The sequence below is a fragment of the Anser cygnoides genome, chromosome 8 (assembly GCF_040182565.1).
Source record: "Anser cygnoides isolate HZ-2024a breed goose chromosome 8, Taihu_goose_T2T_genome, whole genome shotgun sequence".
Lineage (NCBI taxonomy): Eukaryota > Metazoa > Chordata > Aves > Anseriformes > Anatidae > Anser > Anser cygnoides.
In genome coordinates this window covers 11,211,207-11,235,749 of record NC_089880.1, presented here as the reverse complement: position 1 = coordinate 11,235,749, position 24,543 = coordinate 11,211,207, and the positions used below count along the sequence as shown (strand labels likewise).

General features: G+C 57.4%; 1 protein-coding gene across 2 annotated transcripts in view; it reads right to left on the bottom strand.

The window, feature by feature from the left end:
* LMX1A (LIM homeobox transcription factor 1 alpha) overlaps positions 1–23,237 on the bottom strand; it is a 37,836-nt gene extending 14,599 nt beyond the window's left edge. The window contains exons 1-3 of one of the 2 annotated variants that reach the window (XM_067001496.1): positions 22,961–23,237; positions 22,669–22,778; positions 22,001–22,187 (exon numbers count right to left, since the gene is read on the bottom strand). In XM_067001496.1, coding sequence (XP_066857597.1) covers positions 22,001–22,187; positions 22,669–22,778; positions 22,961–23,196 — 533 coding nt within the window. In that variant the 5' untranslated portion in view covers positions 23,197–23,237. The remainder of the gene's footprint in view (positions 1–22,000; positions 22,188–22,668; positions 22,779–22,960) is intronic. The other variant, XM_067001497.1, reaches the window with a different exon arrangement.
* Between the last annotated feature and the right edge of the window lie 1,306 nt (positions 23,238–24,543).

The following is a 24,543-nucleotide window of genomic DNA, read 5'->3' as shown; positions in this document are numbered from 1 at the left end:
ATGATGCTTCCCCCAGTATTGATTTCTGGAGGTACCAAAGCAGAATGTCTTCACCATCCCCAATATCCGTGCTTTTGGCTTGGATCCCATAAAGAGAAAAAAAATCACTGTTTACCCAGCCTCGTCCTAAGTATCTGTGGGAACTGGACATTATTATTCCCCTGCCTTAATGACTTTGGCCCAGAAAGAGGAGGCAGAAGTCAGCACACATCCTGCGGGGGTTATCTGCGAGCATCCCCGGGTCCCAGCGCCGCTCCCAGCCCCGGTCACCCCCTGGTCCCCGTCGGGTGCCTCGCCCGGAGGGACCTGCACAGGCAGCTCACACTGCTGCTTTGCTGAAGTTCTTCAGGCTTGCTGTCCATAGCTGAAGTATTTTATTACTTTTAATGAAAAAAAAAGGCATCAAGATCTGGTTAAATAATTCAAGCAGTGCTGGATGCTCAGTGTCCTCTGCCCGGCTCCCTCACCCCTGAGTTATCCCAGGGCATGGACCTGCCTGCCCAGAGCCTCCGAGCACAACATTTTCAACCCTGATTTTTTGGGACAGTTACCAAAAAAAAAAGACATAGGAAATGCAAAGTGCTGAGTCAGCCCTGTTGCAATACGGAGAGGAACAGATGTATGCAACAGCTTCACAGCAAAATCATCTGAAAAAGGGGGAAAAAAATAAAAAGCTTTCTATACTGACGTTTATATGAGCTTGATAGCACATAAAACAAGAAGGCAGGGGGCAGAGCGAGGCACGCTCATATCTTTGTGCCCCGGAGGCATCCCCCAAGAGTCCCAAAATGTATCGGCTTCATCCTTCACCCTGGGTCCTCTCTTCTTCTCGCAGCCCGGAGGAACGCGGGCTGTGTCAGCGCCGCGCATTTCTGCTCCGTCTTTTGTTACATCTCCTTCGTGGCAAAGTGAAGGCAATTTGTAGGCAGGGGGCAACGCGTTCTCATCCTGCTTAAATAAAGTTTAAGCCCTACCTGGTGGGACTGCTGAGTGTTTTCAGTAATAAAACACCGATGAGCTATTCAGTTAGTGCTGTCTAATCTTCGCGAATGAATGTGCCCCAAATATCTGTTTTCAGTGCGCCGATTAGAAAGCAACAAAGCCATGCCAATTAGGCACATCAGCACCCACTGAAGAGAGGATTTGTCTAAGCTCAAAGCGTTCAGCACGCTGCAAAACAGGAAGGTGTGAGGTTTGGGTAGATGGGTGCCTGATATCGGACACTTAAGGCTGTGCATAGGGCCCCGGATAAAGGACAGTTCCCAAAGTGCTCCCGTTAAGGGACGCTGAACAGATGGGGCACCTTTCCCTGCTCCGTCCTGCGCAGTGTGAGATGGAGAGACCCCCACAACACCTCCTGCTCAGCACAAAATCTCCAAAGCCACAGGCATCGAAAATTGCAGCCCACCCCAGGGAGCAACGGGACAGACCAAAGGTGTCCCAGCCCGAGATGGGGCTGCAGGAAGATTCCCTTCCAGCCCCAGCAATGAATTCCCCGTTAGTGCCTGAGCAAGATGCACCAGAGGTGTTTTCCCCCACCCCAGATCTTCAGCCTCCTCCGCAGCGTGGGCTTCATAGCTAAATGGCAGCCTGTGGCTCTGTCTCACCGCGTGTGACGCCACCAGGCACAGGGGCAGGACACCCTGGTAGCTTGGTAAAAGCCTCAGCAAAATATTAGCAGTGAGTATTTATAAATTTTGGAAAATATTTAACTTAGGGAGAGTTGGAACAAGGATGTGGTGATGTAAGCGATTTTTATCACTGCACGTGATCCTTTGTTTCTGATTTTCTGAGCGTTCTCTTTCCTCTATTGATTGATCTGTATTAAAATCGCAATTTTAAAAAAACAATAATAGGTCCTTTTTGAAATGACAATCTCCAGTTTTGAAACAGGAAGGTGGTGGCGGTGTGTCTCAAGAAAATATTTAAAGAAAATATTTTGCCATTTCCAGAATCGAAACCTTTTCTGCCTGAAGACCCCCAAGAGAGCGAGATGACATTAAAGGCACCCCCTCTTCTTCTGAGACAAAATCCAACTTTTCATTTCCTATTCCCAGAGAAAAACATCTCGGTCTTCTGCTTCTGGCTTCCCCATCCTCGCAGCACCACTGAAAGCTGGCAGTTTTCGACACGTGGCCGAAGCCACCCGTGGGGCAGAGCATCGTGCATCCTGCGTCCCGCGTCCCACGTCCTTGGTCCAGGTGCTCCCCATCCCTGTCGGATGCTTTCCCATGGGGCTGTCGGAGCAGGGGATGGGGGCCGGGGAGCGCCTGCCTCCCCCTCTTTCTCCCTTTATGCGGAGGTGACACAATGAAAGGGGCCGTGATTGACGGGCGCTTCCCGGCTGCTGTCTGTCTCCCGGCCGCCTGCGTGCGCCGCATACAAACGGGGCCCGCGGAGCCCCCCCGGGGGGTGGCGGGGGTTCAGGGATGGCGATATTAAATACTGACGGACAAATCCAAAACGCTGCAGAGGTTTGTTTCGGCGTGGCTCTTCCTGAGGTGGAGGTGTTGGAGTCCCCGCGCTTGCCAGGCTGCACCATGGATGGGTTTGCTTCTCCCAGGATGCTCCTTACAGCTTCTGCGCCGCCATCCCCCGCCATCTCCTGCCCCAAGGGCCATCCCTAGGGCAGGAGAAGCCTCCCCAGCAGGCACAATGACACGTTCGCCCATCCTGGCTTCTCCGAGAGGCGACGGGTGCGTGGGGACAGCGGGACAAGCCAGCGGTCCCGCTCCATGCGAGGGACACAGGGGGATGCCGGCGGCGGGGCTCGGTGCCACCGAATTGAGATGTCCTGGCACCCGGTCGCCTTCTCACTCACTGTCACCCGTCGGAACGGGGGACTGCAGCACCGGGGACATGGAAAAATGCCAGTTGCTGTCAACCACGCATCCAGCCCCTGGGGCTGGGCTGGGATGTAGCTGCTGTCCTGGTGCCACCTGGGCGCACCGGGACCAGTTTTGGTCCCCAAACCAAGGGGTGTCAGGGGAGCAGCAGTGGCGCTCACCCACCCCATCCCTCGCACCCCCTCCCCACAAGCCCCAGCTCTCCGTGCCACGTTGGGGACGTCCCTGGGCTGTCCCCTGACCCTTCCCCGTCTCCTGGCTCCCTCCCCCCGAGGCGGACAAGTGTTCGCTTTACTGCCTGGCAACGGCGCCCGGGCTAAGCTTGCTAAAATATGAGTGGTTTTTGGCTGGAGTACCAGAAGGCTGCAGTCCTACAGAGAGAAAAAAATTGAGCACTCCATGCCATGGCTCCAGAAAGGGGGAGAATTAGATTTCACACCGAGCAGGCTGGACCATGGCATTCTTTAGTTAATGCTTAACAAACGCCCAAACAAAAGCGGCCAACTTAGCTGCATGTTTGTAAAATGTATTCTCAGCAGATTCGGGTTTATTGGAGAATTCACTCGCTTTGCAGCAAGTGCTGTTTCCCTTTTTTTTTTTTTTGGTTTAATTTCCCTTCTCCTCCCCCCCCACCCCCAGCTCCAGCCCCTCTCCTTCCTGCTGGTGGGATGCAGCCTCTGATGCTACGAGGGGATGTAGCAATGGGGCTGCAGGAGCAATGCTGCCCCTGGGCATTCCCGTGAGCCCCCCGGGTGCAGACTGGCCCCCAGGCAGCTGGGGACAAGGACCCCAAAAAGCCAAGGCCTTTGGCAAACCCACCCCTGAGTTTCTGCAATGCAATGCTGATTTTTGGGGACCCCTCCTCCATAATAGCCTGTAGCATCACGCAGGGTGCTGGCCCCATCAAACACCTCAATCCATTGGTTTTGCAGGCAGGAGGGACACGGGGAGCAGGGGGACACACAACTTGGTGCCCAAACCCAAAAGCATCCCGATGGACACGATCCAGGGACGTTGCCCCCACCAGCCCACATCACGGCAGCTCTGCAGCACGGCCGCCCACCGAGCTGAATTTCCAGCCCCCTCCCCTCCATGCCCCCAAGAAAACAAGCATAATTGAAAAACCACAATATCACTAGTCAAATTTAATATTGAGAAGGAGCGAGCGGGAGCCAGAGGTCAGAATTAATTACACCCCACCATATTTCAGCACGCTGCCGCGGCTCCGTGTCCTTTCCTAGGGGAGCAGCGCTTCCACGGAGAGGTCGACAGACATTATTAGAAAGGACTGATTTAAACGTACCCCCAGGAGCTTTTCAGCTTGTCTCTTCAGAGCCTTTGTTTGTACTGAGATTAATGGGGAGGCAAATGATGGAAAAGCAAAGTCACCAGAAGCGGGAGGATGCACCACTGCCACCAGCAGCCGTATTCGGCTGGCTTTGTAAGCGGGGCAGGGTGACCGGCGCTGCTCGTGCCACTCATTTTGCAGACTAAAATGTGATTATCTTGAAACTCTTTTTTTTTTTTTTTTCTTTCCAAGAAACAGGAATTTTGGCTGACCCCCCTGAGAGCTTGTTTTCCTGCCCCGTGGGGATTTTTTACACCCCTGCTGGTTTTTCGGCGTGCTGTGCCACCGTGGGGGTAGGAGCCGTTTCCAATCCCTTTTGGGTTAGGCTATGCCCCCCTGCATCACACCACATTTCCTACATCTTTCTTTTTTTTTTTTTTTTTTTTTCTCTGCATCTTTCACAAAACTCCTGTGATAAAGAATGAAAATAGAAAAAAAATGGGGAGAAAAAAACTAATTAAAAAAAAAAAAAAAAAAAGAAAAGCTTTCTATTTTCTGCTCAGAATTTCAAAAGGAACGTTAATAAAAAAAAAAAAAAAAAAAAGAAAAGAAAAAAGAAAAGGAGGAAAAAAAAAAGGCACTTAAAATTCACGGGGATTTTAGGGGCAAGCGCGCGCTCGCGGGTAGCCAATATCCTGTTGCGCTGCCGGGCGCTTCCCAACGCTCCGGCGGCTGTAAAAACCGCTCGGCTGGATGAAATCTAAACAGAATCAGCTAAGCCCAAAATAGAGGCCAGCTGCTTCGGACCGGCTCAGCAAACTGTTATCAGCCTCCCGGCGTGGCTATATCTTGCATTTCCACGTGCTGGTTTTGCATCTTGCATTTCCAAAAGCGTTTTGCACGAACATCGCCCGCGCGTGTTGTCGCGGTGGTGTTGGGGCTGTTTTTTTGTTTTTTTTTCCCCAACATTTTTTCAATGGAAAGCAGCTGTTGTGGTGAGGCCAGTGAGGCGGCTGCGGGGCCGAAGCTGCAGCGCACATCGAGGTGTCTCCAAAGAGGCATCCTTCATTCATAGCTGCGTGCACTAGAGAGCACTGTAACATGTGGTTCGGCGCAGTTTGGTGACTACCCGGCTAAACGAGCGTGCTGGAAATGCCAGAGGAATATGCTCTGGAATGAATGGAAATATCCATCTGAAGAGACATTAAATTTAAGCCATCTTTTTTTCCCCCCCCTCCACTGATCTCGTGTTGCAGCCCTCTCGTGCGGGGATGCTCGCAAGAAAAACAAATCCTTCGCTCGCGTCCTGCAGGGAGAGCAGGGCAGGGGCAGAGACCCTGCAGCAACCCGCTCCCAAATCACACCCCGTGTGCCAAAAGCCAGAGCAGCTTTGTGGTTTGGGCTGGGCAGCCCTGCCCTGTCTGGGCATCACCTCCCTGGAGGCACTGAGCATCCTGGAGGAGCACAGCCTTGTGCTAAACAGGATGAAACCCCCGGAAAACTGCAGTACTGAGTGGTTACAATTCACTTCTTCCTTAGAGCTTTTTGCGCCTTGGTTTGGAGAAGTCAGGGAGCAGGGACAGTCTGTTTTCAGCCAACAGCCTCTCAAAAATTCAATATTACGCCCATGCAAATCCAAATCTTTGTGATTTCTGTGCAGCAGCTGCGTTTCAAGTTGGCCTCAGCAGCCATAAAAGCCAAAATAAAGGCTATAAGAGATGTCAGTGCGTGAGAAGCAGCCCCAGACCTGGATACCAACCAGAGGGGTCAGCGCCCATCACGGGGGGAAGGTGCTCAGGGGGCTCCAAACCAAGCTAAAGGGGCTTCCCCGTGAAATCAGTTCCCTTCCTTTACTTGCTATATAACACACCATATAATATTTAATAATATACAACCTATAATTGTATATATTTATATACTTTATATATATTTATGTAATGTAATTAAATAATTATATTAGGCTGCAAAAGCAAACACGCTTTCTCTAGGAAACAGGTTCCTGCCTCTCGTTTGCTCTGGGTTATCGCAGCCCTTCCCAGCAGCCTCCGGCGGCCGGCGAGGCAGGATATTACTTTGTTGCTTATTCATTTTATTGCTTCTCCTTTCTAAATATTTGCTTGGCAGGGAAAGGATTCCCTTTACACAGTATCTGTTTTTTACAGGTCAATTGAATTTCTGGCTCTCGCAATCCCTCCCTCCCTCCAATTGCGTTTGCAAAACAAATATTGGTTGTACCAATTAGCTGCTGGCCCCTCGCGGAGGCGGCTCGGCGCCTTCGGCCTTGCACGAGGAGGCTCTCCTGGCCCCAAAACGCACCGTGGGGATGTGCTGGATGCGTTCGGCGGGCTGGGAGCCCGCAGAGGGGCAGTGACAGGGCTGTGCGAGCCCCCAGCAGCGCCTTCCCCTCACTACCGCCTCTGTAAGGCACCAGCAAAAAGGACGTTGCCCGTCCTTCTGGTCGCAAAGCAAAAACTTTGAAGGGCATTAAGCTGATGCTGTGATGTCCCTTCATGGCTCCCGATGTGTGACAGCCAGCCTGAGACATGTGTAAAATACCTCGTGCTGCTGTTCACTCTGGAACCTAATGATTGCGACCAACAGAGATTACAAACGTCCCCAACAGCAATAACAAATGTGTCTGGGTAGATTAAATCTGTTAACCCCCAAAGCCACCCACCCAACAGAGTATCAGAAACCCCATTTCTTTCCCTGAAACACCAAACACACCAATTTGGGACAGGTGTGGGATAAGACCCCACAGCCCCCCAGAACTCAGGTGCTCCTTTTAGTGTCGTTTTTTTTTTTTTTGCCTGGCGTGTGACAGGCAGGTGGTTTTGGGCAGCAGGGGATGGGTACACGTCTCCTGCCTGCCCTTCCAACTTCTCATTCCTGAAAGCTGGAAGATGTGTGGGGGGTTTTTTATGTTTTTTTAACGCTTTTAGGGTCTGTCTGCACATAAGCCGATCCCGCAGGAGCCGTGCCGGCACAGGCGGAGGTGCCGGGGCGGCCGCGTGCATTGGGAGCACACTGCTAAATCTGTCCTGCCCGTGCCAAAATTCACAGCCCGAGGCCAAGGCACAGGAGGGGGGACACCAAGGCAGGGGGCGACGGCACGGCGCCTGGCACCCACCATGTCCGTGTAGGGCAGCCCCAATCCCCCTCCCGTGCACCGAGCGCATCCCCTCCTACCGGTGACATCCCCGAGGAAACGTCACCGCGGCACTGCCGGCCCCCAAGCCCTGTCCCCGAGCCCCATGAAGGTCAGCACCAGCGGCATGCCCACCACAGATGGTGCTCAGCTCCCCGTGGGTCCTGCCGGCCCTCCGCCACAGCTGGGCGAACAATTCGCAGCGCATAAATTTACCCAGCGGATTTCAGCCCACGTGCTGTTTGCTGGGAGAGGCAGCGCAGAGGCTGTATTTCATCCCTTTGGGTTTCTTGGCGAGCAGTCAAGCTCCTGACCCTTGATTTACTCGCAATCGGTCAAGAGCCACATGGCAGCTCCCCGGGCCATCTCCCACGTCACGCAGCGGCCTCGGGGCAGCCACCGCTTCTTGGTGGCACCTCTGAGAGGTGGCCGGGGGCTCGGTGGTCAGAAGTAGGTGGAGGCTGGCCGGGATGAAGACCACCTCTCCCACGTGCAAGCACGGTGCTAGCCCCCAGTGCTTCTCCATTTGTCTCTTTGCCCACCTATTTATAGCAGGACATGTGGGGATATGCATGAACAGCAGGAGGGCAGAGCGCGTGGTAGCGAATGCTGCTCCTGAACCTCCCCATGCGCACGTCCTGCCTTTGGGGTCAACCTGCTCTTGGGGTCAGACCTGCTCTCGGGGTCGGACCTGCCCTCGGGGTCACCCAGACCCCCCCTTGGTGACACCAGCATTACAGACCATCACCGACTTGGCCCTGGGGGTTCCATGAACCACACACAGCTGCATCTCGGTGAGGCTTTACTTGAGGAGTAAAGACGGCAGAAGAAGGCAGAGAAAAAGAGCGACGTGAGGGATCAGGGTTAGCATCAGCCCTATCTGACATCTTCATCGGCAATTGCAATTAGGGACTTAATTAGCATGCTAATAACATTAGCAGGAGATGATAAACTGGAGAGGATGGGGGAGCAAAATGAACTGAAGGGGACTCTGGAGAGATCAAAAAATAACGAAGGATGAGCAACACCGCGTGCGCTTGCTGGGAGGAATGGGCTGAGCATCCCAGCCCGGCTAAATTCTGACTCAAGACGCTCACACCAGCCTCGTCACCGTGTTCCCTGCTGTGACACCAGTGTCCCAGTGCCCCAGCCCTGCCCTGGGCCAGTTGGAGGTCTGACAGCATGACCAAGACAAGGGAAACTCCACTTGTCCCACCAGTGCTATAATACACACAAATCCGGGAGGCTCGTGGCTGTGCAGCAGCCCAGCACCAGGACGGGGCAGGAGTTTTATCACCCAAATGGGGATTAAAGTGGTTCCTGATGCACGAGGAGCTGGAGGCAGAAAGGGAGGAGGGAGATGCTCTGCAGTGATTTGTGGGCTGTTCCCGGGCCGTCCTCGCTGCCAGCTCTTGGGCAATGGGATGACTTTTGTTGCAAACTGGAAGAACGGGAGACATATGTGAAGGAGGGAACTCGCATTCCTCTCTCGTAAGAAATCCCTTCTCACTTTCCCCCAAATCGCTCGTACACCCGGAGCTCGGCCTCTCCGGCCTGCCTTGGACACCGGCCCCCCTCCCACGCCCAGATGACCTACTCATCCAGAAATGGCCGGGGCGTGAGGCTCTCCTCCTCCCTGCCCGTGGCCGGGGGGACCCTTCATCCTCCTCCTCTTCCTCCACCAAGTAGAGACATGGAAAACACCAGATAAAACCAGCACCGGAGCTGATGGGACCCCGAGACCCCAAAACTTGCCCTTGGCTTCTCCAGGGCTGCGGGTGGTGAGGATGAGGCCCTTCACATTCGTGGGGCTGGGATTTCGCCTGGCATGGATGCTTGTCCCCCCCCTGTCTCCCAACCACAGTGCAGCACAAGCTGGTTGGGGGCCCCTAAAATTTGCTAGCAGGAAGCCTGAGCCTGCCTGAGGTATGCACCAGGAGAAAAACCACCTGAGCACAAACAGAGCCTGGATCGAAGCAACACGGAGCCTCTGATTGTGGGGACTGCAGCAATCACCCCCTGCAGGAGCCTCCCTGCTGCCCCCCACGGCACGTTGCCCCTGAAGCCTAATGATGTCCCCTGCGACCTGCTGAACACTTCCAAGCCGACACCTCCCAGGGCAAGCAAGGCAAAGAGACCTGCACCCCACAGCAGGGAAAGGCTCCTCCGAGCCACTTTGCGAGGGGCAGAAAGCAGGGAGCTCAGCCCTGCCACCTGGCACAAAGCAACCTTTCCATCCCGTGACCGTCACGAGACACCTCCCACCTCCACCTCCGCATAGACAGGAGTATCTGGAGAGCTTCTCACTGGTGAAAGGGTAGGGCTGAGACCTCATGTGAAGACCGCTGGAGGAAATCTGGTGGTGCTGGGTGAAGCCAGACCCCGCAATCCGGCTGCAGGATGCTCACCACAGCAATCTCGGCTCCACAGCGAGATCTCCACCCGATTTTTGCAGGGCAGCCCTTCCTGCCTGCCCGACGGACAAGCCGACAGCCGTATCCTCCCAGGGCATCCAAATACCAGCCGCTAGATTTGATCTTTCAAGCACCAGCGCCTCGCCCCAGGCAGGCAGCAAGACGATTATTAGGGCTCGAGGCAGCCCGACTTCTTCCCCTGTAAGCGCTGCCCCATTAAAGGATGTGCAATTCCCACCGCGGCACCTCTCATTGCATAGATATTGGATTCGGGAAATACTTTCTGCCGCAGGTGAAACATTTTTTTTTCCTTTTTTTTCCCAGTGCCTGCCCTTTCAAATGAGAGAGGCTGAACGTTGTTTGCTGAGCTCGCTGGCTCTCGGAGGCAGGCAGCATCTCCAAACGCCGGTGGAGAACACGGTGCATGATGCTAAAAGCAAATTTGCCGTCCAAAGCCATGGCTCTGCAATGCTCCTAGCGTTAGCTACAGCTTTTTCCCCATCCCTCCAGGCTGGGGGGAGCCCCAGAAAACAGCAGCAAAGCAGCGAGTCGATGAGAGGTGATGGGAGGCAGCAAACAGCCCCACGCGCCCGCACCTCTCCGCAAAATAGCTCGGCGGCCCCGTCCGCGGGCAGGGGAGGTGGCGAGGAGGTGCTGGGGCCTCCTGGAGACCTGCATGGCTTTAGGAGGAGTGTAGAGAAGGAGCTGCAGTGCTGAGAGCGAGGTAGGATGCCACCTGCCTTGCCATCACAGCCGAAAGTCCTCCTGAACTGCTCCTCGAGCTGGGCGAGCTCGGCGCAGACACCCATGGGGGGACCACAAGGTCCCCAGATGCCACCACAACTGGGGACATCAAGGCAGCATCGAGCCCCGCTCCTGCTGCTCCTTCCTGCATGGAACCAGCCCCAGCAGCCGCCCTGATAATCTCGTTTTCCAGGCTGTAAAATACCTCCTGGGTTGCTGGGGCCTCACTGCACCGCGCTTCTAATGGGCTCAGGGTCCTCAGTGGGGAATCGCGCCCGGTTTCTGCAAACTATTATCTAGCCTAATTCCCCCCATCCCATCACTTAAGGATTTACAACACAGCCTCCCTTGAAACGGTTTCTGGTAAATTCTTTGACAGCCCTTCTGGTCCTCACATCATCCTCAGGGTCAGCAGTGCATTAATGGCCCAGCATTTACGCGCCGGGTAACTCACTCCCTGGCAAGCCAGTTTATTTGTGCTTTTTAAATTCAGGAAGCAATTAATAGTTGCCACAAAAGCAACGTGCTTCTCCTGGGCCAGTGCCATCAAGTCCTGACTCTCCTTGGGAGATTCGGATGCTGCTGTGGTCCTCCAGAACAGGCCAGATTTCGGCTGAGGAGACGCGGGGCAGGAGCCGGGTAGGATATGGACCTGGTTTCTTCTTGGGGTTTTTCACCTTTATTGCTTTTAAATCAGGCTGTTCATGTGAAAACCCTCCTCTGTTTTGAGAGGGGGGACAATGCTCCAGCTCAGCAGACATCTTCCACGAGAGTGGGATCTGCAAGGTTAGATCCCGATGCTGGGAGGTGCTGGGGAATCTCCAGGCACCTGCTAACCCGGGGGCGAACTCCGGCTTCCCGAGCCACTTTGAAGGGAGCAGTTCAGAAAACAGCACAAATAACATCAAAAAATCAGGCTGTGAAACCTGAGCATCTTCCAGCTTCTCCTAGGCCAGAGACAAGGCATCCTGCAGAAAGCTGGAAAACCCCATCCCCAGAGCCCAGCACCCTCTACTCACCCCAAAAACCCCATCCCCGGAGCCCAGCATCACCTGCTCACTCCAAAAGCCCATCCCCAGAGCCCAGCATCCTCCGCTCACACCGTGCAGCTGCAGTACTGGAGGCAGAAGCATCTTCACGGTGGTTCTTCCTCCTTCCCGACCAGCACAGCCATCTCCCTGGACAGAAAACCCTCTAAAGCCACCCTCCGGCAGCCGAGCTGCCCAGCTTTTAGGACACAAGCTCCCTTTCCACGCCGGCCCCCTCGCAGCCAGCAGCAGCAATGATTTCCAGGCATACCCTCCGCTCGAGACTCCCAGCAGCTGCAGCCCGACCCGTGCACATCCTCTCCCTAATCCTTCCCTCTCCAGCCCTCTCCAGCCCCTGGCTTCCATTATTTTCTGGCAGGAGCGAGCACCACGTTAACCCCTGTGCGCAGCCCGAGCATCTCTCAGCACATCCCCGACCTGGCTCCGAGTTACAGACGAAACGTTTGTGTAACAAGAGAAGGGCCAATCACCCATTAATATTTTAAACCCCCGCTAATTCTTATTTAACGAGCCGTCCAAAGGGCCCCTCGTAATTGCTCTGTACAGCCTGAACCGGTTATTTATTGATAGGGAGCGCCTCTTCCCAGGGGGTGGCCGTGCCCTCCTGCTGCAGACCAAGCACCAGCAGCGAGACAAGGACCAGCAAACCCCACTCAGCTCCCCTGGATTTAGGAAGAAGTCCTGAAGCCCTCAGCATGTAGTGTTCTGAAGCACTAAGCCAGAATATCATCTGTGTGGATGCTCCCGATGGAACCGCACCTGGTGCACGTGTCCTGGATAAGGGGCAGAGGTCTCCAGATTTGGGACCCACACGTTGCTGGCATATAAGGGCACAGAAGAGCCCTGGTTTCTAGGTCCCTGATCCCAAAAAGAGGTGGGGAAGCACCACCAGGCCTGAGCTCCCTCTGACCTTGAAGCTGACACATCATATGATACGTCCCAAAACACGACGGGCTCCGCTCGGAGGTGACACGCGGCGGGGACGATTTTAACACCCGACAGCGTTCCCGATCCCACTGGAGGAATTCCTGGCGGGGGTTCAGCGCTCGCCCACCACTGCGAGCAGCCGAGCACCACCACGCCGGCTGGGCTGCAGGCACCAGGGCTTCATCCCCCCTTCCTGGTGGGACACACGCTGCCGCTGCCGGCCTGCAGCGCGCGAGGGGATCGGTCCCGCTGCGGTGGGTGGAAGGAAAAGGTGCTGATCCCAAATGCCGCCACTGGTTTGAGAAAGGTATTTAAATAAGCCTGCAGTTAACGAGCTGCATTGAAGGAGGTCCACGAAGGCGTGCTGGTGGGCATCGGAAGTGCAAGCACCTGGAATTGGGGTGTCCTCTGAGGACCGAAATGGACAGCAGCTCTGTCCATTTGGGATTTCCCAAGCCGTAAGAAATGCTCGGTGCTGGGAGCTGGCCATTTTTGGAGGGGAGCAGTGCAGCCAAGCAGGGCCTGGGGAGGGCAGGGGGCAGGCAGGGCGGGAGAGCATCCCCCAGCAGCGAGCCAGGCCCTGCCGCTCCCTCCTCCTCCTCTTCCTCCTCCTCTCCTCCCCTTCCCTTCTGGCCGGCCCCAGCCCCGGTTTTTGGAGCACGAGGACTCAGCTCTGCCCGTGCTGCTGCGGGGCCCCGAGCCAGCCCTGGCAATGACCTCGGGATGAAAACATCAGCTCCAAAACTCAGCAACGTGGAAAACAGTCAGATGGACACGTGTGCACGGCTGGGGGCTCCTGCGCTCAGCAGAGCTCCTGTGCTCATTTTTGGGGTGATTTGGGGCACCTGGGGGATGCTGCACTTCTTTGGGGCAGGCTCCCGATAAGCAGGAAGGAAAGAGTTTGCTTCCAGCCCTTCAGAGCCAGGATGTTCTGCTCCCGGTGTTTTTTTTCTAACCCTGGTCCATCCACATTGTCAGAGATGCTCGTGGGAGCAAAGGAGCATGGCCGTGACCATAGGTGCCCCCGGCGCTAAGAAAAGAGCAGGTCGGGAACGCCAGCGTGGAGGCGACGGGGCCGGGGCCAGGCCAGGCGCGAGAAGCCAGAAAACGTCGTCAGCTATTTTTATCAGCAGGGCCCAACACTTAATACTCTCCTATCTCCCACAAAATGTCACTCGAGTGCCGGCCGAAAGTTTACACCGCTCGCAGACAAGGGCTGAAACCCGAGCACGTAATCCCTGCTCCAGTCAGAAGTTTTAGTGGGATTCGCAGTGTCTGGATGGGGGAAGATGAGGTTTAAAAAAAAAAAAAATCTTTTCCCCTGAGAAATTAGAGCAGGGGCAAGGAGAGATGGGACAGGTGGGTCCCCCCTGCCCACCCAGGACTGTATCCCTCCGTGGCCTGCCCCATCTGTGGGATGCCAGCATCACCCCCCCTACACACCAGGCACATCCAATTACTCCAAATGCCGCCCCCTCCCTCCCACCAGAGGCTCCCCTTGCTTAATAAAGGCATGGCAGAGCCAGGCTGCTTTTAAGGGTCCCATCCCGCACCTCTTACAACACACCAAACCCATATGCGTGCAGCAAGGGAGGCAGGCGAAGCAGCTCGGCGCGAGCAAATAATGGATGCTGACGGGGAAAAGCGGCTTTGCTGGGCCCAGAAACCACCTCCTGCAGAAAGAAGCGGGGTAAAAACCCCCGGGAATCCACTGCCGAGGCGAAAACCCGCATTCCTGGGATGGTCGAGAAATGACCACATCTATCTCCCTCCATCTCCGGTTTCTGAAGCATCGCCGTCCAAGAAACTTTGGTGGATTGGACGCAGTTAAATGAACACACGCAAAAAAAAAAACCCTTAGAGCTGCAAATCGAGCGATCTCCCCAAACATCCCACATATTTTCAAGGATGTTAAAGAAACGCACGTTTCCCCCCCCACACACTTTTGTGGACACACTAAAAAATAAAAAATAAAAAGTGCCCCGAGAGATAAAGCCATTTAGAACGACTTAGGAAACGCAAAGCACAAAAATCCTATAATTATTTCCCTGCCAAGGGCTTGTCAGTTTGAAAATCCCCGCTCTTGAACCACTAATCCACGTGGAAAAGAAAAAACCACGCAGCTCTTGGCGGGATGTGCCAGAGGCTGACTTTTGCTGTGCTTTTCCAGCGCGAAGGCGACCAGAGGGGAAGGCGTGGGCTCGGTTCTCATTTCGTTAGCACCTTTCACCCACAACAAGCCCAAATTGAATCCTTTCCCCCATGGATGGAGCTGGAGGCGATGCGAGGGGCTTGCTCCCCCCGAGCCCGGGCTGGGGCCGATGCTCTGCAGGCGCCGGGATGGGGAAGGAAGGAACAGGGTTGGTGTTTGGAGGCAGGAGTGCCTGAAAGAGGTGAAAATAAATCAGCTTGGGCGGGGGGATGTTGAGTGCAGAAGCCAAAGATTCAGGGAGTTCCTGGGATTTTTGTTCCGCAGTTGGAAATAACATGAAAAGGCAATGCTGGCAGAGAAATCGCACTTTCTCCGGAGGAAGGGGCTGGGCCATCCCGGCAGAGCGGGGCGGGTTTGGGCTCTCTGGTTCAGCAGTCAGGCTCGTGGTGCGATGTGCTGGGGGCACATTGGGTCCCCGTGCCCAGGTGAGGGCGGGGGGCACCCATCTTTTTGTAGCCATCACAAAATGGTCCCACGAAGCTAGCTGCATCCCCATCTGCTCCCCAGCATCACAGCATCACGCTTCCACCAGCCTCACTCCAGCCATGTTTAACCCACTTTTCCCATCTCGGACCTCCTCTCCCATTACTTCCTCCCAGCCCATCCCCGCAGCCCAACCTCCCACCAGCGTGGGTTTTTATTTCCTTCAGGCGGCGCGTGCAGGAAGCCTCTCCTCCCTTCTGGTTAACATCCCGGTTAACCTTCCTCGGGGCAGAGCTGAAGCGAGCTCCGACTCCGGAGCCCAAGCTCCAAGACTTTAAGCCTCATTAAACTTTTAAGCCGGTCCGTCGAGGGCCAGTCCGTTGTAATTACGGATGCAGAAGGAAGGAGCAACGTCCACCCAAGCAGGCATCAAGAAGACACAAACAACACTTAATAGCTTTCCTAACATCGCTGTTTAAAGGATGCTGCTCGATACCACTCCGGCGCTCTGCCCGGCAGCGGAGATGCTGAGCTATACATAATTCAGTACTGCACTTCATGGCCAACCCAGCTGGCCATGAACAAAACCAGAGGCGCACGAGCCCAAGCCATCGCACCCCACCGGAGGCCATGGGTGCCCCAGCCATGAGGACGGACGGGTTCACAGCTGCGTTTCAGGGGAAAAAGGGGCTCAACTCCGAAATCACCAGGCAAGAGTTTTGGGGTTGTGTCTTGACAAACATCGAGTTCATCCAGCCCAACGCCACCACCAGCATCCCTGAGTTTGTTCACCCAAAGGGGTCAAAACTTCATCGCTGTGCAGGGGGCTGCGAACACAGTCTCTTTTCCATGTGTTTTTCTCCCATTCTGTTTGGACACGTCACTGCAGAGGTTATTGGTGTTTTGCATACCCAAGGCACTGCGTTGCAGGAGCACACACACTGAACAGAGCCAGCAAGCACCGAGCAGAAACACTGACAATCAGAGCATCCCTGTGCTTTCTGGATGGTGGGATTGGGGGAAGAAATAACAACCTCTATTCTTTCTAATAAAAAACCCGCTGCGTCTGAGAGCTGCCTTCGGGTCCCTTAACCTGCTTCTCTCCCCGTTCCAAATTCTTCACACCAAACGTTTCCCCGAGCTTTCAATAACACAGACAAAGCTCCAGCCTCCCTCTTGCTGCTCAGCTGCTTCGGGCAATGCTCTGCAGCGAGAAATCAGCACTGAGTGGGGTGTCCCCCAACCGGGGCAGGGAAAGGAGCCCTCACCGTGCACGGGCTACGGGTTTATCCGAGGATCTCCGCAGCACCAGCCCGAGGAGAGGCTGCAGGCCCCAAGGAGCTGAGTGACAACCCAATAAAGGTCTCCTCCGCAAGGCAGCGTTGCCTCTCGGCGTGCTTTTTGAGCTCCCTTGTGGGGCAGGCTCCGGCAGCCTTGCCCGGAGGGGTTTTTGGGGCCGGTTGTTCCCCAGGAGCACCGGGGAGGGATTTTGCACGGTGGCGGCGGAGGCGGAGGCCGGGAGGAGGACAATGGGCAGAGGAGCGATGGTCGCGTGAAAAGGGATTTGTTCCGCTGTCAAGGACAGAAAGATCTCCCCAGGAGCTGCGCTCGGCAAAAGGAGCCCACGAAGGAAGGAGAGGGGAAGGGAGCGGCAGGAGGTGGTGCGCAGCCAGCGGTGCAGGATCAGCGCCGGGCCGTGATGGGCTTGCAGAGCACCACGGCCAGCCGACGATGCCTCCACCAGCCTGCTCTGCCCTGCCCTAAGAATTAGCATGAGGCTGTAATCGGGCTGTCCCCACAGTCCCCTCGCCTCAACCCTGCCCACAGAGCCCAGGAGAAGCCATCACCCGTGCAGCGCAACCCCTTCGGTCAAAGGTAGAAAACACAAAGGCAGACACGACATAAAAAATTAGGGAAATCTGGAGAGAGGCTGAGAAATAATGCCCAAGCAAGGCTTCCAGGCAAGATGCTCAAAGCACTTGCGATGGTGATTGAACCCTTGCGGGATATACTTATATTTCCAGCTCTGTTTCATGGGCAAAGAAGCTGAGGGTCAGCATTTTCCTGCATACTACCATGGCCCATTGTAGCTGAGCCCAGCCTGGACAGAGCCCAGCAGCAGAACTGTGCCTGGAGGGGTAGGAAAGGCTGAGCCTCCGCTGAGAGGAGGCAGGTGCACGCACACGGCGTGCTCAGGAAATGGACGGCTTGCATCGAACGTGACACGACTTCACCCCGCTATGGAGAGATGCACGCAGCCCTCCTGAAAAGTCAGGCCTTTTGGGGAGGAAAAAAACATTTTCAAGTCAACAGCCTATGAAAGGTGGGGCAGCTAAAAGACCCCTGGCAAACCAGGGAAATCAGAATTTTGTTCACAAGAACCAAGAAAAAAAAAATAATAAAATAATAATAATGAAATTCCAGGAGAAGGTGCCTGGGAAGCCCTGGTTTGGCTCTGTCCAGGTGGGACCCAGCAGTTTGCTTCCAGTTTAGAAATATCAATAAATAAAGCTGGGCTTGCAGCGTGGGTATAGACCTTCACACATGTCTGTGTGATGCATGTGATTTCAGGGAGCGCTTCTAAAATCAGTTGTGGATATACAGAAAAATCAAATTTCTCATGAAAACACACTCACAATAAATATATATGGATGTGGGGTCAACTGCAGCGTTCCTCCCCGCAGAAATACAACTATTTTCTCCCTGCTGTAAAGCAGTTGGTCACGCCTGTTACGGAGGTGCTGTTCTCTTAAGCCGCAGGCAGAGCCCTCCGTCCCCGTGCTGGTGCCTGCACCCCGTGGCTGTGTCTGCGGAGGGCACGAGCCCGAGACAAAGCAGAGCTCATCGAGCACCTCGAGGAGAAAAATCCCCGTGCTCCTCTTCCCCTTCCACCTCCTCTTCCTCGGGCATCCTCTGGACTGGGGGTGTCTTGAACACCTCCCCTCGGCATTCACCACAAGTGGGGAAATGCTGAATCCAGAGCCAAAAATCATGAAAATTGGAAAAAATTCCACCGGTTCTGGCCACCCCAGGGAGATGCCAAGGTTGTGCACTGCCGGGCTCGGCCACAAGAAGACTCGCCTCCATCGCACACAAGGCTGCTGCTCCCTCGCAGGCCGTTAGGTGAAATGTTAATTGTAAGGCACGAATCTAATTACAGGACCAAAACCGCTGTCCTCGTTCTCCTCATGGGGACGGGGCTGAATCCAGAGAGGGGTTTGATATGGGAGAAATGGCCGGAGGGGACGGAGAGCAGGGAGGAAGGATGGGAAGGGTCGGAAGAGTGCAGGAGGGGAAGGGAGAGACCAGCCGGGGGGACACCCACATTCACACCATCATATCCAGAGCCCTCTTCTCTGCCACCAGAGGCATGAAATTCACATTTCACCCAGCCGAGAGAGGGCAAAGGGCAGTTCACAGCCAGCAGGGACCCTCCAGACCCCAGGAAGCGTCCAGGCAGCAGGACCAGCCTGCCCTAAGCGTTCAACACCAGCACCCTCATGCGCACCAGGCTGCAGCATCCCAGCCCCACGGCCCCTTCCCAGACAAAAATACCAGGTGTGATTTTTCAAACCCATCTTTAAAAGGTTTATCCACGGGCATTTCCCTTCGTGCACGTGGAAGAAGCCTGATTGGCACCCGCGTGACGGCTCGGGTGGATTTCGGACCTTCGCCTCCCAAACTCCATGACAGCGGCGCGGGAGCTGGCAGCGGCGCACGGAGCTGTCAAGCAGCTCACCGACAGCCCCGGTGTCACACAACCGCCTCCCCCGGCATCACACAACTGCCTCCCCGGGCCGGGGAGCCCCGGCACGGCGGCGGCGGGGACGCGGGGCCGCTGCGGGCGCCCGCATGCCAGCCTGCTCCGAGGCGTGCTGGCCATCTGCTCCCGCCCGCCGCGGCTGGGGACGTGCCAAGCAGGCACGCCGGCGCCGCGCTCCCCAGCTGCGCCCCCCCGTCACGGCCGCCGCTGCTCGCAGCCCCCCAGGGGGTTTTCCAGCGCCCACCCTCGCCTCCGGCATCGCCCCGTGGTGCTGGGTCCTCTGGGTCCTCCCCACGGCTCTGCTGGGCCATTGTAAAACCGACGGACAGGGAATGGGTTTGGGAAGCCCCTCTCCTCCCAGCCCCATGGCCTCCCCTCCCTGCTCGTGGCCAGGCTCCACGCTGTCCCCCCCAAAAATCTCCCTCCCACCCCCTGGGTCACTCCGACACCCTGGGGTCAGCCAAAGCGAAGCCTGGACCTCATCACCCATCCAGGTTTGGACAAGCGCCAGGGTTTGGGATGTTCTGTAACAAACGTCCTCTGCCCCAAATCCGCGCCGTCCCGGGGGTGCAGGTCGAGGAACCCCCCCACAATGGCTCTTCCCAGCCTGGGGGACGCTGGGGACACTGGCCACTGGCCCCCGCCTTCCCCCATGGCCACCTCAGCTCCTCGGGAGATGCCCCAAGGCGCTGCCGAGCCCTGGCCCAGCATCCCCGCTCTTTAATCCATCCCTCCGCAGGTCCCCGACCTCTTCACGAAAGATAAAGAAATGCAAAACATCTGTTTTAATAAATGATTCATCGATTTCTACGGCCCAGCAAGTCAGCCGCTTGCCTAAAGCCTCCCCGTAACACTTTCCACGGGTGTATTTATAACCAAAGGCACAACTCGGCCGCCTCGTGCTCTGTCGTTAACCCTCTGCAGCCTTGTTACGACCGGAGCTCAGGCGGGGAGCGAGGACATGCGTCAGAAAACACCGCACCAATTCTTCCTCAGTAAAACCCCCCAGCAGCTGCCATCCGGAAGAGCAATTCCTTCTTTTAATTAAAAATGAAACAAACCACTACGCATCACTAGGAAGGATCCTCGGCACCCGCCGACGTGGTTTCACATGAATTTCCAGCCCGTGGGACACTCGGCGCACGGAGCATCGATCGCTGCCACGATGAACCAGCAGCAGTTCCCAGGGGCTTCCAAAACCTCATCCTCTCCACCGGCACCAGAGCATGGGCACAGTGCTCTGGGATCTGGTAGAGCCCAGCCAGGAGAGAAGGGGCCGTTTGGGCAAAAAAATATATATTTTTTTCCTTTTTAAAAATTATTATTAATTTCAGTCACGGTAGATCTCAATAAAGCCAGAAGGGAACTGCTCCACAGGGGCTCTGCTCCACGTCCTTGATGTCCCCAAGCCCAGGGAAGGTGGTGACGATACCACCGTGGTCACCTCACCTTCAGGGCTGAAACCCTCACCCCTGGGGGAAGGCACTGCCGCAGAGCCCAGGCAGAAGTTACCAAACCCGGGAACACCCAGACCAAGCTGTGCGCCGCCCGAGCTCGCAAATATTTATGACTTCTTTTTTTCCTTTTTGCAATCATTCTCGTTCATCCCGACGGCACCGGGTGCTCTGTCAGGCATGGTGCACAGCGAGAAAGAATTTATTTTGTGGCCGAGAGACACGGGAGGAATATTTCGTGTCGGAGCTCCCAGCATTCGGACACGCAGGCAGCAAAACCCATGCGTGCCGCAAGCTGGAAAGGCGTTTTTGCAGCAATATTTTCCCCCTTTCCCCTTAATGGGAACAGCTCCGCGTGCTCCAAACAGAGGTACTGGTAAAGCAGAAAACGCATATTAAATTGTATTGGAAACCTATGAGAACCGGTAGCTGAATTTCTACGGACTGACAAGCTGCGCACCCAAACTCGGCAAATTTTTTCCGAAAAAAAAGAAGCGCCATACCGCACCGCGGATCTCTCCCTTCCACTCCAGCGGCAGCTAATTCTTCCGCTCTTTTGTAAACATTCGAAAACAAGGTCGCACGCACAAATTCTGCTTTCAATTTTCCTTGTATCCATAGTGATTAAACTCAGACCCACAATACGGGACTTAAAGGGAACTCGAAGAAGGCGCCGAGCAGGGCTGGCCCCGGTGCTCTCGCCGGCACGCCGAGGGCCGGAGGCGAGGAAGCGGCCGATGGGGATTTCCTCCACCAAAAGCCCCCCTGGGAGCAAAACCATGGTGCTGAAATCACCGTGCCATCGCCATCCCGAGGGACCCAGCCCTGATATTCGCCCTCCCCGAGAAACAGCCGGCCCGGAGGCACCGCGAATGCTACGGCTCCAGCCCGGAAAGCCAAGGGGACGCAGGGGGACGTGGAGGACACCGCGGCCTCTCCCGACTGTGCACGGGCCCGGGGGTGAGTTTTGCAGGGGAAGGAGCCCCCAGCCCCACGGTGAGGATGTGGGGGGCTCTGATGGGGCCCCCAGCAGCTCCCCACTGGGGAACAGGGAATGGCTCAGCCAGCAAGAGCGGGACACAAAAAAAAATCAGCTGCAGGAGCGGGAGGGCTCAGCAGCCTTCTCCCCATTCCCACTGGGGAGGTTTTTCTTTAAAATAAAAATTATTAAATTGATTTTTTTTTCCTCAAATTCCAATCATCTCCCTCCCGCAGACACACACGCAGCTCCACGCTTTCTGAAGGGCACCTCCACCTGAGTTCCTGCTCCACCGCAGCCCCGGACACAGGGAGAGCCCCAGCCCCAGCGGGGCCCCCCCCGCCCCGTGCCTCAGTTTCCCCACGCGGGTGGTGGGAGCGATAGCATCGCCCTGCTGGGGGGGATTCGGGAAATAGCTGCATGTGGGACGGGGCTCGGACAGGACACGGCGTTCCTCCAGCAGATGCTCGGTAGGAAAATAAAGCCAGGGGACATTGGAAAATGTTTTCCCTTTGCCTGTGAATTCCTGGTCTCCCGACAAAAGGCTCCTAAATTCCCAAAGGCAACGAAACACCTCTAAAAAATGGGAGAACCAAGGGGGGGGGCTGCGAAGGAGAAGCAAAACTGGCAATGCCAACACCTCGGGAACGGAGGGACCGGGGCTGGGAGCAGCCAAGGGGGTCCCTGAGCACCCCACGCTTTCGGCGGTGGGGAGGACCAAAATTTGGGGTGTTGGGGCGGGGGAGCACTCACTTCTCGTAGTCCAGCTTGCAGTAGAGCTTCTTGTCGCGATAGAAGCAGGTGGTGTGCAGGGGCTCCTTGCACGACGTGCACTGCACGCACTGCTCGTGCCACAGGCTGTCGTTGAGGCGCAGCAGGAACCGGTCCGAAATGACCCGCTGGCACCCCTCGCACACCGAGCGGGGGGGCACGGCCCTGCCTGCGGGGAAGGAGCCGGGGGGGGCAACGTTGGTCCGGGGGGGGGAGGACTGGGGAAAGCCCCTGCTGCCGCCACCCCCTGGGATAGGCATCAGGGGAAGGCAGGGCAGGGGGGTCGGGAGGGTTCCTGGGGGTAAGGGGGGGGTACGGGGAGCTGCTCCCGGTCCCGGGGGACCCCCGTGCTCGGGGGGAGCCGCGGGGGGGGGCCGCGGGCCCCGATTTCGTTCCTCTCGGGATGGATGCGGCCGGCGGAGGTGGCGGTGGCGGGGAGCGGCGTGAAAACGAAGGGAGAAGAAATCGGGGGAATTCACTGCCGGGAGAGGCGGGGGGGAAGCCTTGGGGTCGGGGGGGGCTCGGGGGGGCCGCGGGGAAAGGCTTTGGGGCGAGCGCGGAACGAAGCGGGGGCTGCTCCCCTTGCGGACCCCCCCCCCCCCCCCCCCATCCCGGCGGGGCCAAGGCAGGGGGGGGGCTCCCCGACTTACCCAGCAGCGAGGGGAAGGGGGCGGCGGGCTCCAGGGCGCTCTGCAAAGTCTCCTCCATCTTCAGCCCGTCCAGCATGGTGGGGAGCCGGGCCGGCCGGGGGGGGGCCCGCCTGCCGACACAGCCCCGCCACGCAGCGCTCAGCCCCCGGCAGAGGCTCCCCCGGGGCACCCCGAGCCCCGTTACCCCCGGTCCCCCCCCCCCCCCCCGTACAGCCGCCGCCCCCGGGAGGATGCGGGGCAGCCGTCGGGGGGCTGCTGCCTCGGGGGGGGGGGAAGGGGCTCGGCCGCTTACCTGCGGCTACCCGGGCGGTGCCTTCCTCCCCCGGGGAGCCCGAGGAAGAGGAGCCCTCGGGGAGAAACCCCCTGGTCCTCAACCAGCGGCTCTAAAGGGGGGGGCCCTGCCGCCTGCCCCCCTCCTCCTCCTCCTCCTCCAGGGGTGCCGGGGGAGCCGCTGCGCCCTTGGCCGGCTCCGGAGCGGAGCGCAGCGACCTGCGGGGAAGCGCCCGTCCGACTGCTGCCAAGACACATTTCCTGGAGCTGATACCTCCCTGCCCGACCCCCACCCCCTGCCCTCCCCTCTCCACCCCACTCGAAATAAGTTTCCTCCCCGCTCTCCTGCCTTGCGCGCACCGGCCCCGCCACGCCTCGAGGGGCGACCCCAAAAGAAGAGATGGGGGGGGGAAATAAAAATAAAATAAAATAAAAGAGGGAGGGTGGTGCCCCGCCACCGCGGCTCTCCCGGCGGTGTAAGAGGCTGGAAATCGGCTCCCGGTCCCGCAGGAGCCCGGGGTGGGTTTTTTTTTGGGAAGCCCCGGAGGGATGCGCGTCGCTCCGGGAGCCTCGCTGCGGGGTTTTCGAGGCAAACGAGCGTCGGGAGGGGGGCAAAAAAAAATAAATCCCGAAGGCGCAGAGGGGGCCCCGGGGCCGGGGAGCTGCAGGGGGAGGCGGCCCCGGGCAGCGCCGCTCCGGCCCCGCCAAACCGCGGCGGATTCGGGGAGGGGAGAGCCCCGGGGGGACCCCCCCGGCTGGGGGAGCCGAAACTCGGAGCCTTCCCCCGGCCCCGGAGGGTTCCCGTCGCCGAGCCCGGCTGTCCCCGTTCCCCCGCCCGGGGGGGCCGCTGTTTCCCGGGGAGTCCCGACCCCCCCCGGGACACCTGGGGCACGGAGCGGGGCCGGGTCCCCCTCTCCTGCTGGCAGCTGCCAGGGAGCCGCTATGGGTTTGTGAAGGATTGGGGGGGTGTTTTTGGGGACCCCCCCTCCCCGTGCCCAGCGGTGACCTTGGCAGCGGGGACAGGAGCGCTCCCAGCCCCCCCGCGGGGTGTCCTTATCACCGGGAGGTCCCCAGGCCTGCGTGGCGTGGGCGATGCAGGGGGCAAGGTCGTGTCCTTGGGGAGCTCGTGGGAAGGAGAAGGGCCCCGGGTGAGCGTGGGGGGACAGCCACGCTGCCAGCATCCCTTGGGAGAGGGGGACGGGATCCCGGGACAGACCCAGTATAGCCCAGTATACCTGCACTGGGAGGCTAGGCACGGGAACACTGGTACCAGCACACACAGGTCAGCCTGAAAGAGCTCCGAGCCCTCCCGTTCGGGAAAGCTGAGCTGCAGCTGCAGCAGGGAGGCGCTGGGCTCTGCCACCCCCGTCTTTGTCTCTCCTGAAGGTCTCGGAGCAGCTCCGGCCAAATTTCTAGGTAACTGGCCCCAGTGCCAGGGCACCAGGCCGGCAAGGACTGCGGCGTGAGCAGGGGCTGCAGGCACTGCGTGCTGCTCTTCCTCCCCGCACAAACCAGCGCGGCCATCAGGGCGGTGGGGCTCGGCCCCGCAGGGTGGGGATGCCATCCTTTGGCTTCAGGAAAGGCTGCGGTGATGGCACAGCAGGT